Below are 20,106 nucleotides of genomic sequence, written 5' to 3'. Positions count from 1 at the left end.
TCGCAATTGCGCAGTAAAATCTAATTATATTTTATCCTGCGTCATTTTTTTTTTAATTTCTCGATAATAGGCCGACAAAATAGAAACGAAAATCCATGCACTTTTTTTGCAATTCGCCTCGATTCGCTATAGATATGCGTGTCTTTTAGAGACGACGCGACGCTCTTCAAGATATACATATTGTGAATGATGGCGAGAACGGATTCGCGTTCCTCGATTTAACGATTGTAAGCGTTGTTACTATACACAGTTTTGTCAATTTTTTTTTTTTTTTTTTTTTTTTTTTTTTTGACAAATAAAAAAGTAGAGTGTCGAGATTAATCGTTGTGATAAGTCGACCGTTCAAGTTTTACTCGAGGAACAAGTCCTAACTCGGGATTCGTAGGAAAAAATTTTAAGCAGCGCGTATCGTAGAACATATATTAGTGAATGGCAAGGATATGTAAAGATATAAATATATAAATATATATATTCTATATCACTGCCGTATAACGTTGTAAATATATAACTTATACAAGGTGATGCATGAAAAGTAGCCCGGTGCCTTCATCGTGTCTCTTTTCTCTATAATAATAATGCGCAGCAATGAAAGTTTTATTAATAGTAAAAAAAAAAAAAAGAAAAAAATAGCAAGAAAAGATGCAGAAGAAAAGATTCTTTAAATAAGACATAATTTTCCAAATATGAAATATTTGTTACACTTTTATTATTGATAAAACTCTCGTCGAAAGACCTATCTATCTTTTCTCGCATCACCCTGTAAAAATAGACGACCATTTTTGCGGCGATTGTAATCGATTTTAGCTGTATTTTTCTGGCTTGGTCGAGATCTTGTTAGTCGAGTTCACAGAGAAGTAAGCAAATACATCAAACGATATGTGCATGGAAAAACAACAGTAGATTGTATAACATATATCTTTATTAATACCTTTTAATCAGATGCTTTTGTGCCTTTTAATTGATATGCTTCTTCTTTTCTTTTAAGATTATTATAAATTTTAGCTAGAATAATGCAAAAAAGAAGATTGAATTTATTGTTTAAGGAAATTAGTTTTAATGTAAAAGAAAAATAAAATAAAACTCGATTGCAGAAAAAATACTTTTTACGGTCGACAAATGCAATATTATTTGTTAAAGTATTAATTTGCTTAAATTGATTTGTTTTGTTATTTTAAATATAAAAGTGCCAAGATGAAAAATTATTAGAAAATTTAATATTTTTAATGCATATATACATATTTTTGTGTACAGTATTAATTTTTTTAAATACTTATATGCATTGTTATTCCGAAAACTTGAAATATCTTATTACATTTTATTTTTATTTTAAATTTCGTGCATATTTCAAATTTGCATAACCATAGATAAAATACGACAGAGAAATGAACGAAACACATTCAAAATCAAATAGCGGACGCCATATTATTTTTCACAGACGACTCGAGATTGGTCGACTTTTCTGCGCCGCAATTAGTTGAAAACTTGTTCGCGGAGGCGCCACATGTATTCCAGGACGCTCCAGACTCCGAGAAACGTGTCTAAACTCCGAGCACGTCCTGGTCCTGCGAAATCAGTCCTGTCCAGTCCTGTTCTGCCGAACGAGAACGAGACGTGTGGCTTTCTCCGTCAATTGCAAGCTGTTGGGTGCGCGTGTGTTTGTGCGAGCTGGTGAAACTCGAGTGCGAGAGGCTCGAAAAGGCTCTCGTGCCGTCACACATCGGGTGTCTGTCACGTTCGAGGAACGCGGTATGTCCGGAAGTGCGGGGCGGATAAATCGAGCAAAATAGAGGGAACGACGACGGAGCGACGACACAACGCATCGAACACCCTGACGCCGACCGCCACCGACTGGGCGAATTGGGCGTGTGAGTATACGAGGCAGCCTGTGCGCGCGCGCGCACGCGCGCACACACTGACAGCTAGACACGCACGGGTGGGCTTTTGACGGATCCGTGACTATTCGCCCTGCAATGGCGCCTGGCGACTCGCCTACTTTCTAAGCTCGCCGCTCGGATAGAGAGGGGCCGTCGATCTGTCTCGCGTTCCGGATTGTCGGATTAGTACGTGACCGTCGATAACGCGTGCTGGGAGGATCGGAATTCGGGAGAGTCCACGCCTGGAGGTTTCTCTCTTCCGAATATATATATATATTTATATATAATCGCGCACGCATGCTGTTGTGTTGCTCCGCGGCGATGTATTGTCAGCCTGACGACAGGACGTCGTCCCAGGAGCCGAGGATATCCGGAGAATGCGTGGCACCGTCTCGGGGCCCTCCCTCGCGGATGTGATCCTTTCCGCGCTGACGTTTCCGCGCCTCGTCTCCTACGACCCACTGTCATCCGGACGACACAGCTGACACAGATCCCGGAGTTATGGTTCGATCTCACGGATCTGGTAGATACCTCGTGGGGTATGTATGACATGTTCGGATCGACTCGGTGACTCCTGGACAAGTGCGATCGTTTTGTCATTGCAATTCGACGAACTGTCATATTGTACATTTTCTTACGGTACGAGGTTTCGTATCCAGCGATCTCGCTCGCGTCGTTAAATGCGACGAGGAAAAGGAGGACGACGACGACGACGACGTGGTGGACGTGTCCTGACTGGCCGGTGAATCGTCACTTCGAGAGGACTCTGTACTAGGTCGAGCGGGATAGATAGAGGCAAAGATGGGGATCTGTTGCACCAAACCGCCCATCGGCGAGAGGCAGAAGGAGAAGGACAGGAACAGCAATCAGACCATCGAGCCGGTGGCCCAGATTAATCCGGTGCCGACGCCACCTCCCGATCCCATAAGGCCGATCCCGCAGATCCCGGACACGGATATTGCGACCGCGAAGATCTTCGTCGCTCTCTACGATTACGACGCCCGCACGGATGAGGATCTGAGCTTCAGGAAGGGAGAGCACCTGGAGATCATCAACGACACCCAGGGTGACTGGTGGCTGGCCAAGAGCAAAAGGACCAGACAGGAGGGTTATATTCCTAGCAATTATGTCGCCAAACTCAAGTCGATCGAGGCGGAACCGTGAGTCTGTTTTTCATTCGAGTGCTTTCATATACAGGATCATCTCAAAACGGCCAAAATTTAGGAAGATGTTTCTCATCAAAAAATGTTATGTGAACATGTGGAAATGCTTTTCCATATTGTTGAACTTTTTCATGGTATTATTCAGCCACTACCAGGTATAAACAAGTAGTCGTAACATTAAAGATCAATAGTTTTCTCGTTTTTGTCTGGTAAATAAGATCACTATTTTATTTAGCCGTAACGTCAGAAAAGAAGAAAAAATCATTTCCACACCTATGTACATATAACATTTTTTTCATCCTTTTGGTGTGAAGGTACCATTTCATGAGCATGCTGTCGCAGCAGTTTGTTGCTATTGGAAGTTCAATTGAACAAACAATAAAAACAGCAAAGTAGAACACGCAACATGCAACTAGTTGATTCTAATTATTATTATATTAGTTAAATAATGGATTTAAGAATAAGATAGATTGTTATGAGAATATAAAAGTCATAATTTTAAGCTTGAAATAATAAGAGAACAAAGAAATATGCTTTAAATGTATTTTAAGGAATATTGCTCTAAATTTTAGTCGTATCTGTTTAGAATATCCTGTATGCATTTTTTTTATCTCCACACAGAGATAAAAAATATCCACATGGAGATAATGGAAACTATTGCTACATGCGTTTATGAATATTATATATAGACGCGTTTGAGATCTTATTACAGTTGACAAGCAGGAACTCTGAGCTCTTATTATACCGATGGTGATTCTTATTTTGCAAATAACGTCTTTGAAAGCGTCACTCGCGCACGCAACAAAGTTGTTGACAATTAAGAGGAAGGAGAGAGAAGGAGAAGGATAGATTTATAAATGTCATAATGCTAATTTGTGTTTGCAGATGGTATTTCAGGAAGATTAAGCGAATTGAGGCCGAGAAAAAATTGCTGCTACCGGAAAACGATCACGGCGCGTTTCTGATAAGAGACTCCGAGAGCCGACACAACGATTACTCCCTTTCAGGTAACGTCATAGGACGATAATAGAAACCGCCGGTTGGTATCGTGACGCGCGATATCAAACAAATGAATAATGATCCAGGCCGGGAACGCGAAATGTAGCACTGAGAAAATTGCGAGATCGTCGTTTAAATCCCTTCCAGAGTCTAATCGATGATCGTTTCGCATTTGCAGTGAGGGACGGTGACACGGTCAAGCATTATCGTATTCGTCAATTGGACGAGGGTGGTTTCTTCATCGCCAGGCGAACCACGTTCAGGAACCTGCAGGATCTTGTGGAGCACTATAGCAAGGATGCGGACGGCCTGTGCGTTAATCTGTGCAAGCCTTGTGTGCAAGTAAGTTTCAACAATTAGCCGGAGACACCTGCTTCTGGTTGGACATGTCGGTCGACCGAGAAATAATCGAACGACCTGCTGTTTACTCGAGCGAGTTAAGGCTCCTGGATCCTCGCCTCGTTGGATTGTGACGTCCTAGGCGAGAAAACACGCAGAAAATTCTTAGATGTCATTTTTAAATGAAAAAATATTTCACATGGTTTTAGCTCACTTTTAAAATAACTGGAAAACTATACTTTTTCTTCGAAGTCAATTAACAACCGTAAAATGATGTGGAATGAATACGCATGTTTAAAGGGCAAACGGATCTCATATTACAGTCATTTTACAGCTATTGATTGATTATAAACAGAAAAGGATAATTTTCGAGATATTTTAAAAGTGTGCTAAAGCCATCTATAAAGTAGTTTCTTCGAAATATTTTTCATCTCGAAATGACATCCAAGAATTTTTAGCGTGTTTTCTTACCTTTGACGTCAATTATAACACGGTCGACGAGAAGCCAGAGACCTTAACGAAGAACGGAGGAGGAGTTTAGACAGAGCACCAGTTTCTGCAATTTAAAGAACATCGTATATCGGGTGTCGAATATAGCGATAGAGTATCGGTTATCGCCGACTTAGGCGAATCTTTATTGATAAAGAAACGATTAATTGACGATAAACGCGATACGTTTCCACGAAAAGGTCAGCTTTGATGATGTCTGTTGAAATTCAAATTGGGTCTGTTGAAATTCAAGTTGACATTGAAATTGGGACGTCGAATCGTATTATATAAGGTGCTCAATTACAACGTGCGACAAAGAAGAGCGACACAATGCGACTTGAAATTGCGACTGAAATTGCGCTTTTAACAATGTATACATACACATACATATACAGATGCGCACGCCCAAATTGGAGGAGGAAATTTATCCAAATTTTTTTATCATTGAAGAATCTCGAGAAATTCTTTTCAATTATATTTTCTACTGACAAAAAACTGTCTAAGCTCCAACACTTTTGCAAAAGCAACAATGTGATTGATACTTATTCGCCCCCCTCCCCCCCCCCCCCGCTCTTCAATTATGATAATGGTAATAATTACAATCAACTGTATTATTACTATTATTATTGATATTAAGATTGATATATTTTTGTCATTCTTTTTATTATTTTTCTACTACACTCTTTTATTATTAACCAAGACTTTAAAGGTAAATATAAAATATTTAAATTTTAATGGTTAGTAACAGACAGACGCGCGGAAAATGATGTCAGATTTAAGAAAGAATCAATTCTTCGTCGAAACTGATTCGATACCAAGAAATTAAATAAATCTTAATTCGAGATTTTATTTTTAAAGCCCTCTGTCCCCCTTTTTCATTATTATTGGCATTATTATTACTATCTTTGAAATATATTTAAAGATATATTTAAAGAAACATATCTACAACATATTGATTATACGTCGATTACATCTACGATTTTATATCTGTGATTCTCGAACTCGGTTTCCTTTATTCTTAGATTAGAAAATCGCGGTTAAATGAGAAATAATTGATAACACTGGAAAAACGAGATGTAAATTATTAAATTTATATATGCTTGCAAAAAAAAAGAAAGGAAGGAGAGATAGAATATCAGAGATTTTTGAAGCACTGACTGATAAGCATTTACTTAACAAAAGTTCGATATTCTGAATAGATTGTGTTTGTTTGTCTGTTTATCGCTCGCCCTTCCTCCCGGTGGATTTTCTTGGTAAATTGAATGTCCTAATATATGCCACATAATACATTGTTTTCTCCATTCTTTTTTTCTCTCGACTCTTTTTTTTTCTTTTAAACGCTTCTCCATTTATGATTGCGTCTGGCGCCTGTACATACAAGCACAAGCCCGTTTTATACGGGATTATGTTTCAGAAACAGTAGATTGTCATTCACTTAGAGATATCTGATGATCGTGTAAAAGCTCTCTCTCTCTCTCTCTCTCTCTCTGTACACACACATTCGATGTAATTTTCATATATATTTACAACAAGTTATCACAATTCCATCAATTCATTAGCATCATCATAGAGAAACACCTTGCAAGAGGGTGGTGTAATTGTATAGGTAAATATTCAGAATCCAGATTGGTAGCACACACGAAAAAGAAACGTCGCTCTCTCTCTCTCTCTCTTGCCTGTGAATAACAATTTACATACGAGATCTTTTCTTATATATTCACATATACATGTATACATGATCAATCTCTCGTCGTGACTGATGCAAAAGCGAGACGCTTGTCAGCTTCTCGAATGTATGTGTGTGCTCGAAATCTATATCTATATATATATCTATATATACAGGCTGTCCCAAAAAAGCGTACCGGTCTCTCTTATTCGAGAGGCAAACGAATGTAAATCAGCATGTTATCGCATTGAGATTATACAGGAATGTGTTCTGTAGCAACCGACAATTTTATACACATTAAAAATGAATTTGGTTTGTCGAAATTTTATTTTAATAAGTCAAAGTTATAATATATTTATAATTATAATGATTGATAGCTTTAAACGGAAGAACGTATTTTTTTTTATTTAGAATAATCTCCCGAATACACTAGCCAAATTTGTCGATTTCGGTTTTAAAACACCCTGTATATACGTACTCGTGTTTCTGCGATTCGCGTGAAATCACAACACGCTTCTTTTCATAGCTATGCATTTGACATTTGAGACATTCTGCATAATATTAGTATTATTATTATTTATATCATTCATTATATATTACATTTTTCTCTCTTCGTCTTTCTTTTATTTCTCGTATATCTTCATTGAATGATCTCGCGATCATATTTACCCATCCAAATCCTTCCGGGATTTTGGATGTTACTTGATACACGATTGCAGGATACGGAGAGATCAATAGGTTTGTATCCGCGAAGTCAGAAGAGTTAAGTGCTAGCACTTTTTTCTTTTTTTTCATAGTGTAAGTAGAATCTTTTTACGCTTAGCGTAGATTTTTTCTTACAAAGAGGAAAGACGGAAAGATAGAGCTCTCTCGCCACATTAAAGAAACAGATAGTCGACAAAACACAGACTCCATCTACGCACAAAACTTCTTTGAAAAAACGACGGCTGATTCCCGGTTTGGCTTTGCTCGACAGGTGGAGAAACCCGTAACGGAAGGCCTGAGTCACCGTACGCGGGACCAATGGGAGATCGATCGTTCATCGTTGAAGTTCCTGAGAAAATTGGGCCAGGGACAATTCGGCGAGGTCTGGGAAGGTTTGTGGAACAACACCACGCCGGTGGCGATAAAGACCCTCAAGCCTGGCACCATGGACCCGAAGGACTTCCTCGCCGAGGCGCAGATCATGAAGAAGCTGCGCCACGCCAAATTGATTCAGTTGTACGCCGTCTGCACCATGGAGGAGCCGATCTACATCATCACCGAACTAATGAGGAACGGCAGTTTACTGGAATACTTACAAGGTACGCAAGGTATGGTTTGGCTCCCCCATCGGCTTTTTTATTTTGTCCCAACTAAATTATGAGCGTTTTACGTATCAAGTGAGCCATCCTTTTTTATCAGCTTGGGCCCTTTTTAGCTTGACGGTTTAAAATTTTTCTTGACCTATCTATTATATAGCCTCCAAATTGTAAGTTGTTAGTTGTCATCTCTAAGTTTGAAAATGGTGCCACGATATTTCTGAAGATGTGCGCATCATTCTCTTACACAATACAGTTGATACCTACTTTCAAGATAAATGATGTTTATCGGTAAAAAATGCCAATATCGGAATACTGATGATTTCTCAATGTAAATATAAGGCTACAATTATAAAATTTAAAATAACAGATTTAATATGATGGCTATAGAGATGCCAAGGAAAATTTTAAATCGTGTTAGGTCAAAATAAAAAGAGTAACCTGATAAAACTTGATAAAAAAAGCTCACTTGATATAGAATGTTCTATATATAAAACAAAACTCAAGCTTCACAAACTCTAAAATTGTAATCAAGGGAGTCTACGAGATACTGTGTTGTTAAAAAATTATCCATTATCTTATCGTTGAGAAATATTCTCGTTCAGAGAAATTTGAACGTCTATTTAAAGCGCCAAAAAATACTGCCTTTAAAAAAGAACGAATCTATTTCTAAATCGTTTAATATAATGCATATTTTATTTTCTCATTAATTCTGCAAAGTGTCATCCCAAAATATTGCCGGAAAATCGATAAAGCTAATACTTTTATAGTCACGTCGGATTATCGTTATACATATAGCGCAATTATATATAATTTTTTTTTATTCGATTTACTTTGTAGGAAAGGGCAGAGGTCTAAAATTACAGCAACTGATCGACATGGCCGCGCAAATAGCCGCTGGTATGGCATATTTAGAATCGCAGAATTACATTCATCGAGACTTGGCCGCCCGCAACGTTCTCGTAGCAGACGGAAATGTCGTTAAAATCGCGGACTTTGGCTTGGCTAGGCTCATCAAAGAGGACGAGTACGAGGCTAGAATAGGAGCACGCTTCCCTATCAAGTGGACCGCGCCCGAAGCTGCCAACTACAGCAAATTCAGTATTAAATCCGACGTATGGTCGTTTGGTATTCTCCTTACTGAATTGGTCACGTACGGTAGAATACCTTATCCAGGTGAGTCCTTTACTTGAACTTAGCTTTTTTCTATTTTTTAGTTTTTAATAACAAGTGGCATACAATAATAGCTCAAGCAGATTTATTTATAAAGTTGAGCTTAAAGCTTGATTAATTTAAAAGAAAAAGGCAAGTGGAGGATGAATTCTTAACAGTCTTATTTATCAGACTCGGATATTCAGTTTTGCTAAGGGAAAAGCCAAAGGAGATTTCGAAAATAAAATATTGATTTACGTCCTTATTGCATTCCATTTAAATTTTTGATCGAAGTCATATAATACTATAGTCGAATTGGTAAAATGTAAACGCGTCCCTCTCTTCAGGTATGACAAACGCTGAAGTTCTTCATCAAGTGGAGCACGGCTATAGAATGCCGAATCCACCTGGTTGCCCCGAGACGCTTTACAATATCATGTTGGAATGCTGGAACAAAGATCCTATGAAGAGACCGACGTTCGAGACACTTCAGTGGAAACTCGAAGACTTCTTCACTATGGAGGGTTCCGAATACAAGGAAGCGTCCGCGTATTAAATAAAGTGCGAATTTGTTCTCATGAAAACGATCTTCCTTCATACTTCTCCATTAAAAGACGCGATCGATATCGTTATATCGATCTATCACGATCTTTTTCATTGATCTATTTGCGATACAAGTTTTCGCGGTACTTTTGGAAAAGAATAGTGACTTTTATAAGAAAGATCATGATCATTTTGCGGACGATAGATGATGATATAATTTTATTTAACGATAGTTTTCTCTTCTTCTCTTCCTTTTATCTTTCTCGGTTTTCCTCTTTTTTTACATTCTCGTCCTCGCACATTGTGTCTGCCATAAAGCTCGAAGATTGATATTTGTACATTTTTACTTATATGACTTGACAAGCGTATATTGGCATTTTGTATATGCTCTATCAGGAGCGCGACGACGAGGTTTTAGATATCGTTTTAGACCGCAGTAAGAATGTTACACACAATACATAGACGTTAAATGGCCTTTGTAAAATCGTTTATAAGTGTCAGTTAATGTGAGATAGAGACCTCGATCATTCGGATAGAAATGACTGTTCCGGATGATGATGCCGCGCGATCGGCAATAGTAGCGATGTAATATATTCGTGTGTACGATATTACTTGTACTTCCCGTATTACACAATTCCCGTACGAAGCGACGATCACGAGTCAATCCTTCGATAAAACTGTACTATCGATAATGTTAAAAAGGACGAAATGACGGACCATGGATGCACAATTTTATCATTCCTTCTAGCGTTCGAGCGTGACGACTCGGATTTCATTTACGATGAGATTCTCGCGATGCGGATATATTAAAGTTTCCGCCGAAACGCAGTTTGCGCGTGTGTGCGTGAAGAGTGAAAATTTATTAACCGGTCCGTCCAAGAAATGCGGAAGACTGTTGTGTCCTTGCGGCGACCATGTCGAACGACGTTCTATACATACCCTTTCGTCTGTTTGTCGCGAAACGATTAGTACTGACTCACCCAACTGCCAGCTAACGTTTTCTAAAGTACACTTGTTACTAACGTATGTAATAAGATCACCTTCCGGAAGTGTACGTGAAGAGAGTACGCATCTACGAAATGCACACTCGAATATCCGTGTATCGGGAATGTTTGCATCTGCTACGAAAACGTGAATGCGAATCAGTATATCGTCGAATATTTTTTTATTCCGAAAAGAAAATGTCTTTACATCACAAATTGCGCCTTTGCTATCTCAAGCGGAGATATTCCCCGGCACATGAATTATCCATTTGAAGATGTAGTACAATCGCATTTATCTTATCGTGTTTTATATTAGATTAACTAGAATTATACTAAATGCTTGAATGACAGTTATCGGTTTATATCAGAAATCAAGGTGATAACTTTGTTGATAGCGTAAACGCTATCTCGATTCAAAACAAACTCGAAAATGTGAAAGATAATTTATCACAAAGGTAAAAGTTGAGGTTTTATGTCATTCGTTTGCCTTCCCTTTAAAGTATATTAAATTTTTTACTCTATTTATTCATTATTTTTTAATTATTTTAATAAAAAATTAGATGCACACAACGTGCGAATATAATTATACTAATAGGAGATGTGTCACCAATCGGCTTGAGATCGCAAAGAGTTAATCATCACATTCGGCTTTATACATTCATGTATGTTATCTCGAATTCATCATTTTTATATATTTTTATATATACCGCGTTTAAGTGTTTTTATTATACTCATTTATTGCGCGACTTTTTCACGTTAGCGAGTGTGCGTGACTCGAATATTTGAAAATAATAATAATAATAATTATTATTATTGTATTTAATTATTAATATAATTAATTATTATTATTATTATTACGCGGTTAAACGTAAGTGGATAATATTAAAATATACTTCATAAATGTATGCATCTATAACGGTAAATTATGTAAAATTATATATAGATATTTTAGCAATACCTTACTCTCTTTTAATACATACAAACACACATACACACAAATTTGTACGGAATGTGCCAAAAAGTTATCGCCATTCCTTTCGCCTATCGATTCTACAACGAATTTCGAGTCGACTTTTACTGCAATAAAAAAATTTTACTCTACTCTTTACGGTTTAACAATTTTTTGCATTGCTTTTATTTTAATAATAAAGTGTCAAAATAATATTAAAAAAAAAACACTAGAATTAGTCTAGAAAAAGGTCGACTCTAATTTCGTCAGAGAATTGTCTCGAAGATTTGATGCAAATCTTATCAAACACTTTATACACATGCATCTTCTGTTCTGAAGAAGTCAGAGCTGTGTTAATAGTACCAAATTGATCGTGAATTTCAAAGGTGTGTGCTCATACACAGGCGGTATCATACGATAAGCTTTTATATAATATTATTATCACTTGGTATAATGATCAACTTTCTCGTAGCAAGTACGATTTTCATCGATAATTGTTATCTACTAAGTTGTAAAAAACTTTTAAATTGGTAAAAGGAAGAAGTATGTTATTTGTAAGAAGACGGATTGCGGCAGAGAGTAATTGTTTGTTTTGAGAAATTTTCTGATATCGCCAAACTGTCCGCAGAAAATTGTCGAGAATTATCATTTTATGACACTATACTAATTAAGATAAAGAGACTATATATAATTAATAAGGAATGTAATGCAACGATTACAAGCACAAAACGGATGAAAGTTTACTGGAGCTACTTATCCGGACAAAAATCTTTTCCTATAATACTGGAAGAAGAGGATCGATTTCCTTTTCGAAATAATTATGTATAATAGACACCTGTGGCGAGTGAAAATATTAAAGTACGTTAGATGTATAAGAGAAATAATCGACAAAATAAACGCAACAGTTTTGTTTACGAAAATGAAGTCATTCCGAATGCCGATTATCAGATAGCATGACGAAATTTATACAAGATAAGAATTATTCCAGATAACAGTTTATACGAAATGTCTGGTTTCAATGGAAGTGGTTGAACTTTTCGTTAGGTTTTCATATATAAACTCGATATTTACAAAAAATGTGTTGGAGAAAAATTTGAAAAAAAGAAATCATTAAAGTTATTTAAAGATGTAGTAAAGTAGTTATACACTTCAATTTAAAAGCATTTTGTACAATAGAACGTCTTTTGCTTAAAATTTCAACTCTGAAGACTTTTCAAGATGTCAATTTTTATTAAAATAAGACACTATTTATATATACATATAACACATTTTAATATATCAAGATTATTTCAAATTTTTAAGAGCGAGATTTGAGACTTATTTCGTCCGAAATAATTGTTTTTTTTTTATAAATAGAATAAGATTTATAAAAGATTTCAATTAAGAAAAAATTGTTATAGGATGTTAATTTATATTTTAAAAATAAGACTTTATATATATATATATATAAAAGACATTTTGAAGATATGTCAGAAGACTATTTTTTTTTTTGGTACGAGATTTGAGACACAAAAAAAACGTTTCGCTCGCAATTAATAATTAATTTTATCGTTTCCTTTTTCTTAATAGAATAAGATTTATAAAATATTTCAATTAAACACATTGTTTATAACATGTCAATTTATATTTATATTAAAATGAGACACTATATATTTATATAAAGAAGACATTCAGAAGATATTTTAAATTTCTAAGAGACGCCTTTCGTTTGCAATAATAATAATTGTAAACTCTTAACTTAAATAATAATTGTGTTTCTTCTTTGCAGGAGGAAATAAAAATAAAAGATTTCTCTCATATATGAACGACTTGGGAAGGTGAAGAAAAAAAAAGAGAGAGCGGCCGACATGGCTGCTAGTGTCTCGCACTCCGACATTCACTAGACATACATGTAAAATCACCAGACCTACGGGCGCGCGTCGGCGTCGGCGACAGGTGTCTCCTGCCGTACACAGGTGCGCCGTTCAGTCGGCCAGTGGTGGTCAGCGGCGCGCATTCGTGCGTGCGTGCGTGCGTGCATGCCTGGCGTGCGTGCATGCATGCGTGCGTGCGTGCTCCGTTCCTGGTGCCATCGGAGAAGGAAAAGCTCTCCTGCGGATCCGTCCGTCTTCTCGCGCGAGAGAGCTGCGCCCGGCTGCGTTTCCGTTCCGTTTCTTCTCTCTCTTTTCTCGTAGGCGAGAAGACTTTTCCCGCGAAGAAAGTTGCGCTCGTAGGAGAAGAAAAAGCGCGCGGGCCTCGCGACGCCGCGGATACGTATACGTACATCGTGCGCTCGCTTGTGTGTGAATAATGACTCGGCCGAGGCGCAAAGTCATCGACTCCGGGTACATACCGAGAATAGCGAGGGGAAGTGAGCGAGACGACTCTAGGGTCTCGTTTTATTCCTCGCTTTCCTCATGTAATATCGCGCCGTTTTTTGGATATAAAACCATTTCTCCAACTTCTTTCTTTTGATTTCAAGCACAAGCGCACGCCCAATCGATCATCGCGCGAGTACGAGGATCATGGAGCCGTGTTGCGGTGGGATATTATGTTAATCGCCTTTACGGTCGCAGAATGCGGGAGGAAGAGCTCGAGATATCACTCAAGGTAATCGCGAGACTCCGTTTCTATTTCCTTTCAATCTCATTCTTTCCAGCCATTCTTCGTTCTCGTGCCTCTTCCTCCTTCGGAAAGGATCCACATTTATTATTTCTATTTCATTCCATGTGCAGAAAGTGTGAAGCGAGGAGGCCGGCGCGGATCTAGAGAAAAAGAAAGAAGCGTTTGATTATTTCTTTTTGGCTCGTCGTGATTTTCCACCGGCGAGGAAAGCGGCTCCTCGTTATAGAGCGTGTCGTTGCGCTACGCAAAGTCATTACCTTATACTACTTGGCGAGGCCAAGTTCGCCAATTTTATTTCTTTTTATTCGTTCACCTTCTCTTCGAATGTCCGGTCTCATATTCCAACGATGAGCAATTCGCTTCACTCGAATAACTTTTGACGAATAGGCGGGTTCGTAGACTCTCTCGACGAGATGACCTTCGATATACAAATCGACGATTTCGTAAAGGAAGAGTGAAATTGAACTCTCAAGCTCTAGAACAGAGAGAGAGAAAAAGACAAGTTGAAACATACTAAACATCGTATTCGATATCATTGTCTTGCATTTTTAATTAATTTTGCAGACTGTTCTATGTGACATATTATAATTATGTGCGAATAAAAATGTTAATAACATTTATTAATGATGATTTTCTCTCTCGGCGCCGTCAAAATTATACACAATTTACTCACTTGGCCGCGATATTCGTTTACCGCGAAATCTATTTATCCGATGATCCTCCTTTTGTTATACAAAATTTATATCGAATGCGAGCAAAAAACCGGACGTGGAAGCCTCGCGATCCCAACCGGAAATCGACTCGGTAAACTTCGCACGCGATTAACACGCGAATTATAACCGGTCGCTACCGCCAATCGATTGCAGAGATATTCGAGAATCATTAATATACAAAATATGTATATTTAATTAAGGGACGAGGTACATACAACTTTTCCAACATGAAACTTGAATTTCGAGAAAAATGCGAACTTGCAATTTAAAATAAAATGTAAAATTTACTTCAAAAATAGAGTTTTAATCAATTTAAATTAATAGAATTTAATAAATTAAAAAAAAAATATATATATATATTAATAAATTATATTATATTTAAATATTATATATAATAAATATTGTATAAATATTATATAATATAAAATATTACAATTTCTTAAATTCCATTTAATTCAAAGAAGAAAAAAGGGAGAGATGGTATTTGTACAGAAATTCGCGGGATATTCGCGTACGCTATATTGAATTCAACTATTCAATTGCACCAGGTGTGCTTGAGTAGCGAAGGTAAAAAAAAGGGGGAAGAAATAGGGAAGCGCGCGCATACAAGGATTTCTCGCGCATATACGAGCTCTCGGTGCTGCTCCAGTGATCTCTGCTTATCTCTCGATTGCCGGTAACGGTACCTGCTCGCGTTTTCATCGCGCCAGAGAGAGAGAGACTATGCGTTTACGCCTTTTTTATCGTTATTATTTATACACGGTGTCCCGGAACTACCGAACCACCTTGCTCTCTCCCGGAGAATTTTGATCTTCTACCATGAAAAAGTATGAAGATGTTATATCGTCTTTCGCGATTTTTGACGTTATATATTTTTCTAATCGAGTGTCAAATTGAGGCTCCCGGTTCCTCATCGACCATGTTACAATTATGACGTCAGAAGCGAGAAAACACTAGCACATTCTTAAAATACCTCAAAAACTATTCTACTCTTTGCACATTTTGGTTGTTGATTGATTGTTAAAGGAAAAATAATTTTCGAGGTATTTTAAAAGTGTGCTAATAAAGCTATCGAAAAAATAATGTTTCATCGAAATATTGTTTTCATTTAAAAATGATATTTCAGAATTTTCATTCTGTACTTTCTCTGACGTCACAATCCAACATGACCACGACGAGGAGCCTTAATCGATTGATTTGCCTAATTCGCTTCTTTGCGATTGCTAATTACTCACGTGGTATTTCGAATTAATGAAGAAATGTTACGGGGATACAATATTAGGTAATACTATTGTTTCGGACACCCCGTACTTTTCTTATTTCCGCGGTATATTACTAAATTCCGATCGAATCGTGGTATGACGGTCCGTGGTTTATAGCTGTATCGAGATCGGTTAAATCGGGATGAAGGATGCCGATGCGAAAGAATCCTGGCGCGCTTTATGTAGTCGTCAATTTCAGCGCGCATCGACGTTTGAAAATATATATATTCTATTTAAATATATATATACTCTCTTCTGTACACGCGAGCATTCCTGATGAAATCCCTGTCGTGACGTGGGCCGTACATGTCATTTGAAATTTTAAGACCTAAACCACACGGAAGCCTGGAGATTGCCCTTGGCGACCGGTTTTTTTATGGGCTCCTTACATCTTTATCCACGTCGTAACCCACTTCTCTTACGCCGTATAAGTATATTTGACCAAATTATTTGGGCCACGTTCCTCGATCGAACGATCGTCAATCTGTAAGAAACGAGCAAATTATTAAGAATAAGTTGACAAAATTAAATTCTCGATCCTTCAATATTACTTTGCGGACAAATTAAATAATTGAAGTTTATTAAAATTGTATTAAAACTTCTACTTGAATTTAAATATGTGTATAAAATTATAATATAAATAAAGAAAATCATTAAAATTTAAATAAAAATTACATTAAAACTTATTTAAATTTAAAAGAATTTTTAGCCATGATAAAATAATTTATATATATATATATATATTGATTTTTTTTTATTGAGCTATTGTTCGCGAATAAAAAGTAATAGCTAATATTTATCTTATTTAGGTGGTGATAGTGGGCAACGGCGCCGTGGGGAAGTCGTCGATGATTCAAAGATTCTGCAAAGGTACATACACGAGGGACTATAAGAAGACGATTGGCGTAGACTTCCTGGAGCGTGAGATCGAGTAAGTAATCGCTTGCCTTGCGTGTCGAATCATTTTAATTGAAAATTACTTGACTTTACATGCTTGACATTAGGAGCAAAAACTGAACTAGAACACCAATCTACGCTGTTGCATATTAATTATTTTCTAATTATACGTACATCCTCGAGACGCGTTGAGAAAAACATGGATAAAATACTGAATAATTATGGATAATCAATAAATAACTGAATAAGCATATGGAATTTTTTGAGATGTTACAAATATAGTGGGACATATTTGTGACAATTTAGAGTGCAAAAATATTTTCGGAAATAATTGTGCTGCGCAAATAGGAGTTGCTAAATAAGATAAATTAAATCGAATATTAAGCCGACCTGATTATTCGCTGTCGATCATCATACTGCTACTTACGTAGGTATACGGGTTCGAGAGCGATGTGCCTGAGAAAAACTCGATTTTAATCATGCCAGCGCAAGCTACCGTGGGATACTTCTTGTATTCCCCTCCAAATACTCGACGATGTAATGTCGGTCAATGTAGAAAGAAATTTTGTCTCATTGCGTGTGTGCGATCCATCTTTTAATATCCTTAGTTTTACTTTTTGCATTCCTATAAAGATTATATAATTCACAGTTAACGGTTTGAATCATAATTCATAAAAGATATATCTATACATACATACAGGGTGTATCTAAAAGTGCTAACAATTTTAACAGATAATTCTTTGTCGAAAATTAAGGGGAGTTTCTTATATCTCTCCCCCTGAAAAATTACACTTTTTTAAATAGAGAGGTAAAAATTAAGTTTTTTTTGCTCAAATTTCAGAGAAATTAAAAAAATAAAACTTGGTGGATATTTTCTACCAATAAAAAGGATATATTTATTAATATTTTTTTGATCTTCCTGTTCGTTATAAGGGGATGAAATCCCTATTTAATTTTTAGTATATGTTTATATAAGAAATCCCCCTTAATTTTCGACAAAGGATCATCTCCTATAAAATTTTTCGCACTTATTTAGATACATATATACATATATTATTAATACTGAATTAAAATAGAAATATAAATATTATTATTATATTTAATGATATTGATGATATATAATGGCAAAATATTTTATAGTCATCGAAATTAAAAGATTTCTAGCAAAACATGCTTATGTAAATAAATGTTTTCTTAACATACAGGGTCGACGGCGAGGATGTAAGACTAATGCTGTGGGATACCGCAGGACAGGAAGAATTTGACGCTATCACTGCGGCTTACTATCGCGGTGCTCATGCCTGCGTCCTCGCTTATTCGGCCACCGATAGGGATTCCTTCGACGCTATTCCCTCGTGGAAACTCAAGGTACGAGTCTACAAGAAGTTTCATCTGAATTAGCTCTCCCTAAAAAAACGAGAACAACAAAATTAATGCATGAAAATTTATTTAAAAAATTAAGAAAATGATTAAAAACAATCTGTGAAAAACAACTGATCTATGAAGCGCTTTGCATAATCTTTCTGAAACTTTCCTTTTACAGGTAGAGAATGAATGTGGAGAAATTCCCACGGTCCTGGTGCAAAACAAGATCGATCTTGTGGAACAATGTATGATTGATCCGTAAGTTTCAATCAAATATGTTGGAAGAAAAAAATGTAAATTTCTATCTATAAGTAAAAGAAACTTGGATATTACAGAGACGAAGCCGAAAGACTCGGCCGCGCCTTGGGTTGCAAACTTTTACGGACGTCCGTGAAGGAGGATATCGGCGTGATGAGCGTCTTCCGGCACTTGGCATCGCGATGTCTGCACGAGATGCGTCGCTCGGACGATGATTATCAGGACGACCTGAGATTGTACTCCGCGGAGCCTAGATCGCCTTCCGTCATTAGTACGAATAGATTTAATCTCGTATTACCACTTGTAAAAGTCCACACAATATTCATTCGTAATGCGGATGACGTTGCATGTTTTCTTTACTTTATTACAGGTGCGTTCAGTCCAGACGGATCAATGTGCGGCGGTCCGTAATGCCGGTAATGGAACGATAATCCTCCGACCGGGTGGCGGCAAAACGAAGAGTCATAAGAAACGAAATTTCGTGAAGAACGCTTGTAGACTCTTGTAGCTATTTTCTCTAATAGTGTACGTACGATACAACGTTACATTGTGCTCGGAATACTATGTCGCACGAAGGTGTATAACGTGGTATGTGTGCCTTGTAAATATATATAGTTTATTCTGCTAAGCGAAACACACGGACGGGTGATTTTACAGTGTCCAACAGTGCGAGCTCGTCAGATTTTAACTAATGGCCTATGGTAAAAAGTTACAGCTGTAAAGGATACATAGTATGCGCATCACAATTGGGAGCTTCTTAACTTATACACGATAGAAATAATTATACTCAAGTGTTAATCAAATGGTATAGATTACAAAGAAACTAATCGCAAACATATTAAGTACAATTCTATGCCACGCGTAATTTGTAAATTTCTCGCCATATTATTATATTGAATAAAAATTATCATATTTTCTTAAATTGCACTGCATTCAAAGCTCAAACTATGAAGTCAGGGTTGTAATATCAATATTAATAGAATATTATATATATATATAATGATAATAATAATTAATAATTATTATATATATTTTATAAATATTTATAATATATAATTATTATATATACTTCTTTATTATATATATTATAAACAATTATAGTATATATAATAAATATATATATATAATAGTAGTTATTTACACATTAGCGCGGTAATATTGATTATTTCAAGTCTGACAACAATAAAATATCTGAAAAATTTATTATTCAATGTTTAAATTCAATAAAAATGTTTTAATATCGACATAGTTCCATTCTTTTTCAATTGTTTCAGGCATTAGCGTTTGAGAAATTTATCATTTGTGTAGATTTAATGAAAAATATTTTTTTTATTATCGACATAATTTCCTTATTTTTTTTATTGCTTTGAAAACTGGCTAGGTACAATTGAAAATTTTAATATTTTAATGTCTAAATTTAATGAAAAATATTTTATTATCGTCAATAATAATCAGCTTTATAAGAATTTAAATATAAACTTGAACAAAATAAGAGAAAGCCTTTCCAAAACAACGTGGTATTACGTGGTATTATGTGGTTTAAATATAA

At 36.3% G+C, this 20,106-nt stretch overlaps 2 protein-coding genes across 3 annotated transcripts; both read left to right on the top strand.

Annotated features, from left to right (window-relative positions):
* Positions 1-1,522: 1,522 nt before the first annotated feature.
* On the top strand, positions 1,523-12,378 carry Src42A (Tyrosine-protein kinase Src42A). Of its 2 annotated transcripts, none has more exons than XM_029316944.2 (6): positions 1,523-3,034; positions 3,923-4,044; positions 4,215-4,378; positions 7,513-7,834; positions 8,672-9,007; positions 9,331-12,378. In XM_029316944.2, the coding sequence occupies exons 1-6, from the start codon at positions 2,676-2,678 to the stop codon at positions 9,537-9,539; spliced, it is 1,512 nt and encodes a 503-aa protein (XP_029172777.1). In that variant the 5' UTR covers positions 1,523-2,675; the 3' UTR covers positions 9,540-12,378. The 2 variants fall into 2 exon arrangements, with proteins under 2 accessions (XP_029172777.1, XP_029172769.1); XM_029316936.2 differs by having other exon boundaries at positions 1,524-3,034; positions 7,507-7,834.
* Positions 12,379-13,913: 1,535 nt separating this feature from the next.
* Positions 13,914-19,534, top strand: Rab23 (RAS oncogene family member Rab23). Its single transcript, XM_085487739.1, is given in 7 exon segments — positions 13,914-14,047; positions 16,847-16,968; positions 18,140-18,302; positions 18,478-18,557; positions 18,635-18,828; positions 18,928-18,962; positions 18,964-19,534. Coding segments are annotated over 7 exon segments (729 nt in total). The 5' UTR covers positions 13,914-14,014; the 3' UTR covers positions 19,066-19,534.
* Positions 19,535-20,106: the final 572 nt, after the last annotated feature.

Source organism: Nylanderia fulva, unplaced genomic scaffold (assembly GCF_048542155.1).
Source record: "Nylanderia fulva isolate GAGA-0341 unplaced genomic scaffold, ASM4854215v1 Scaffold6, whole genome shotgun sequence".
Classification (NCBI taxonomy): Eukaryota; Metazoa; Arthropoda; class Insecta; order Hymenoptera; family Formicidae; genus Nylanderia; species Nylanderia fulva.
The sequence above is the reverse complement of the archived record's forward strand: the minus strand, read 5'-3'. Positions and strand labels throughout refer to the sequence as shown.

Coding starts and splice junctions, on each gene's coding strand:
- Src42A (XM_029316936.2), top strand. CDS start 2,676: ATGGGGATCTGTTGCACCAAACCGCCCATCGGCGAGAGGCAGAAGGAG. Junction 4,379..7,506: donor TGTGCAAGCCTTGTGTGCAA/GTAAGTTTCAAC, acceptor TTTGCTCGACAG/GTGGAGAAACCCGTAACGGA. Junction 9,008..9,330: donor CGGTAGAATACCTTATCCAG/GTGAGTCCTTTA, acceptor CCCTCTCTTCAG/GTATGACAAACGCTGAAGTT.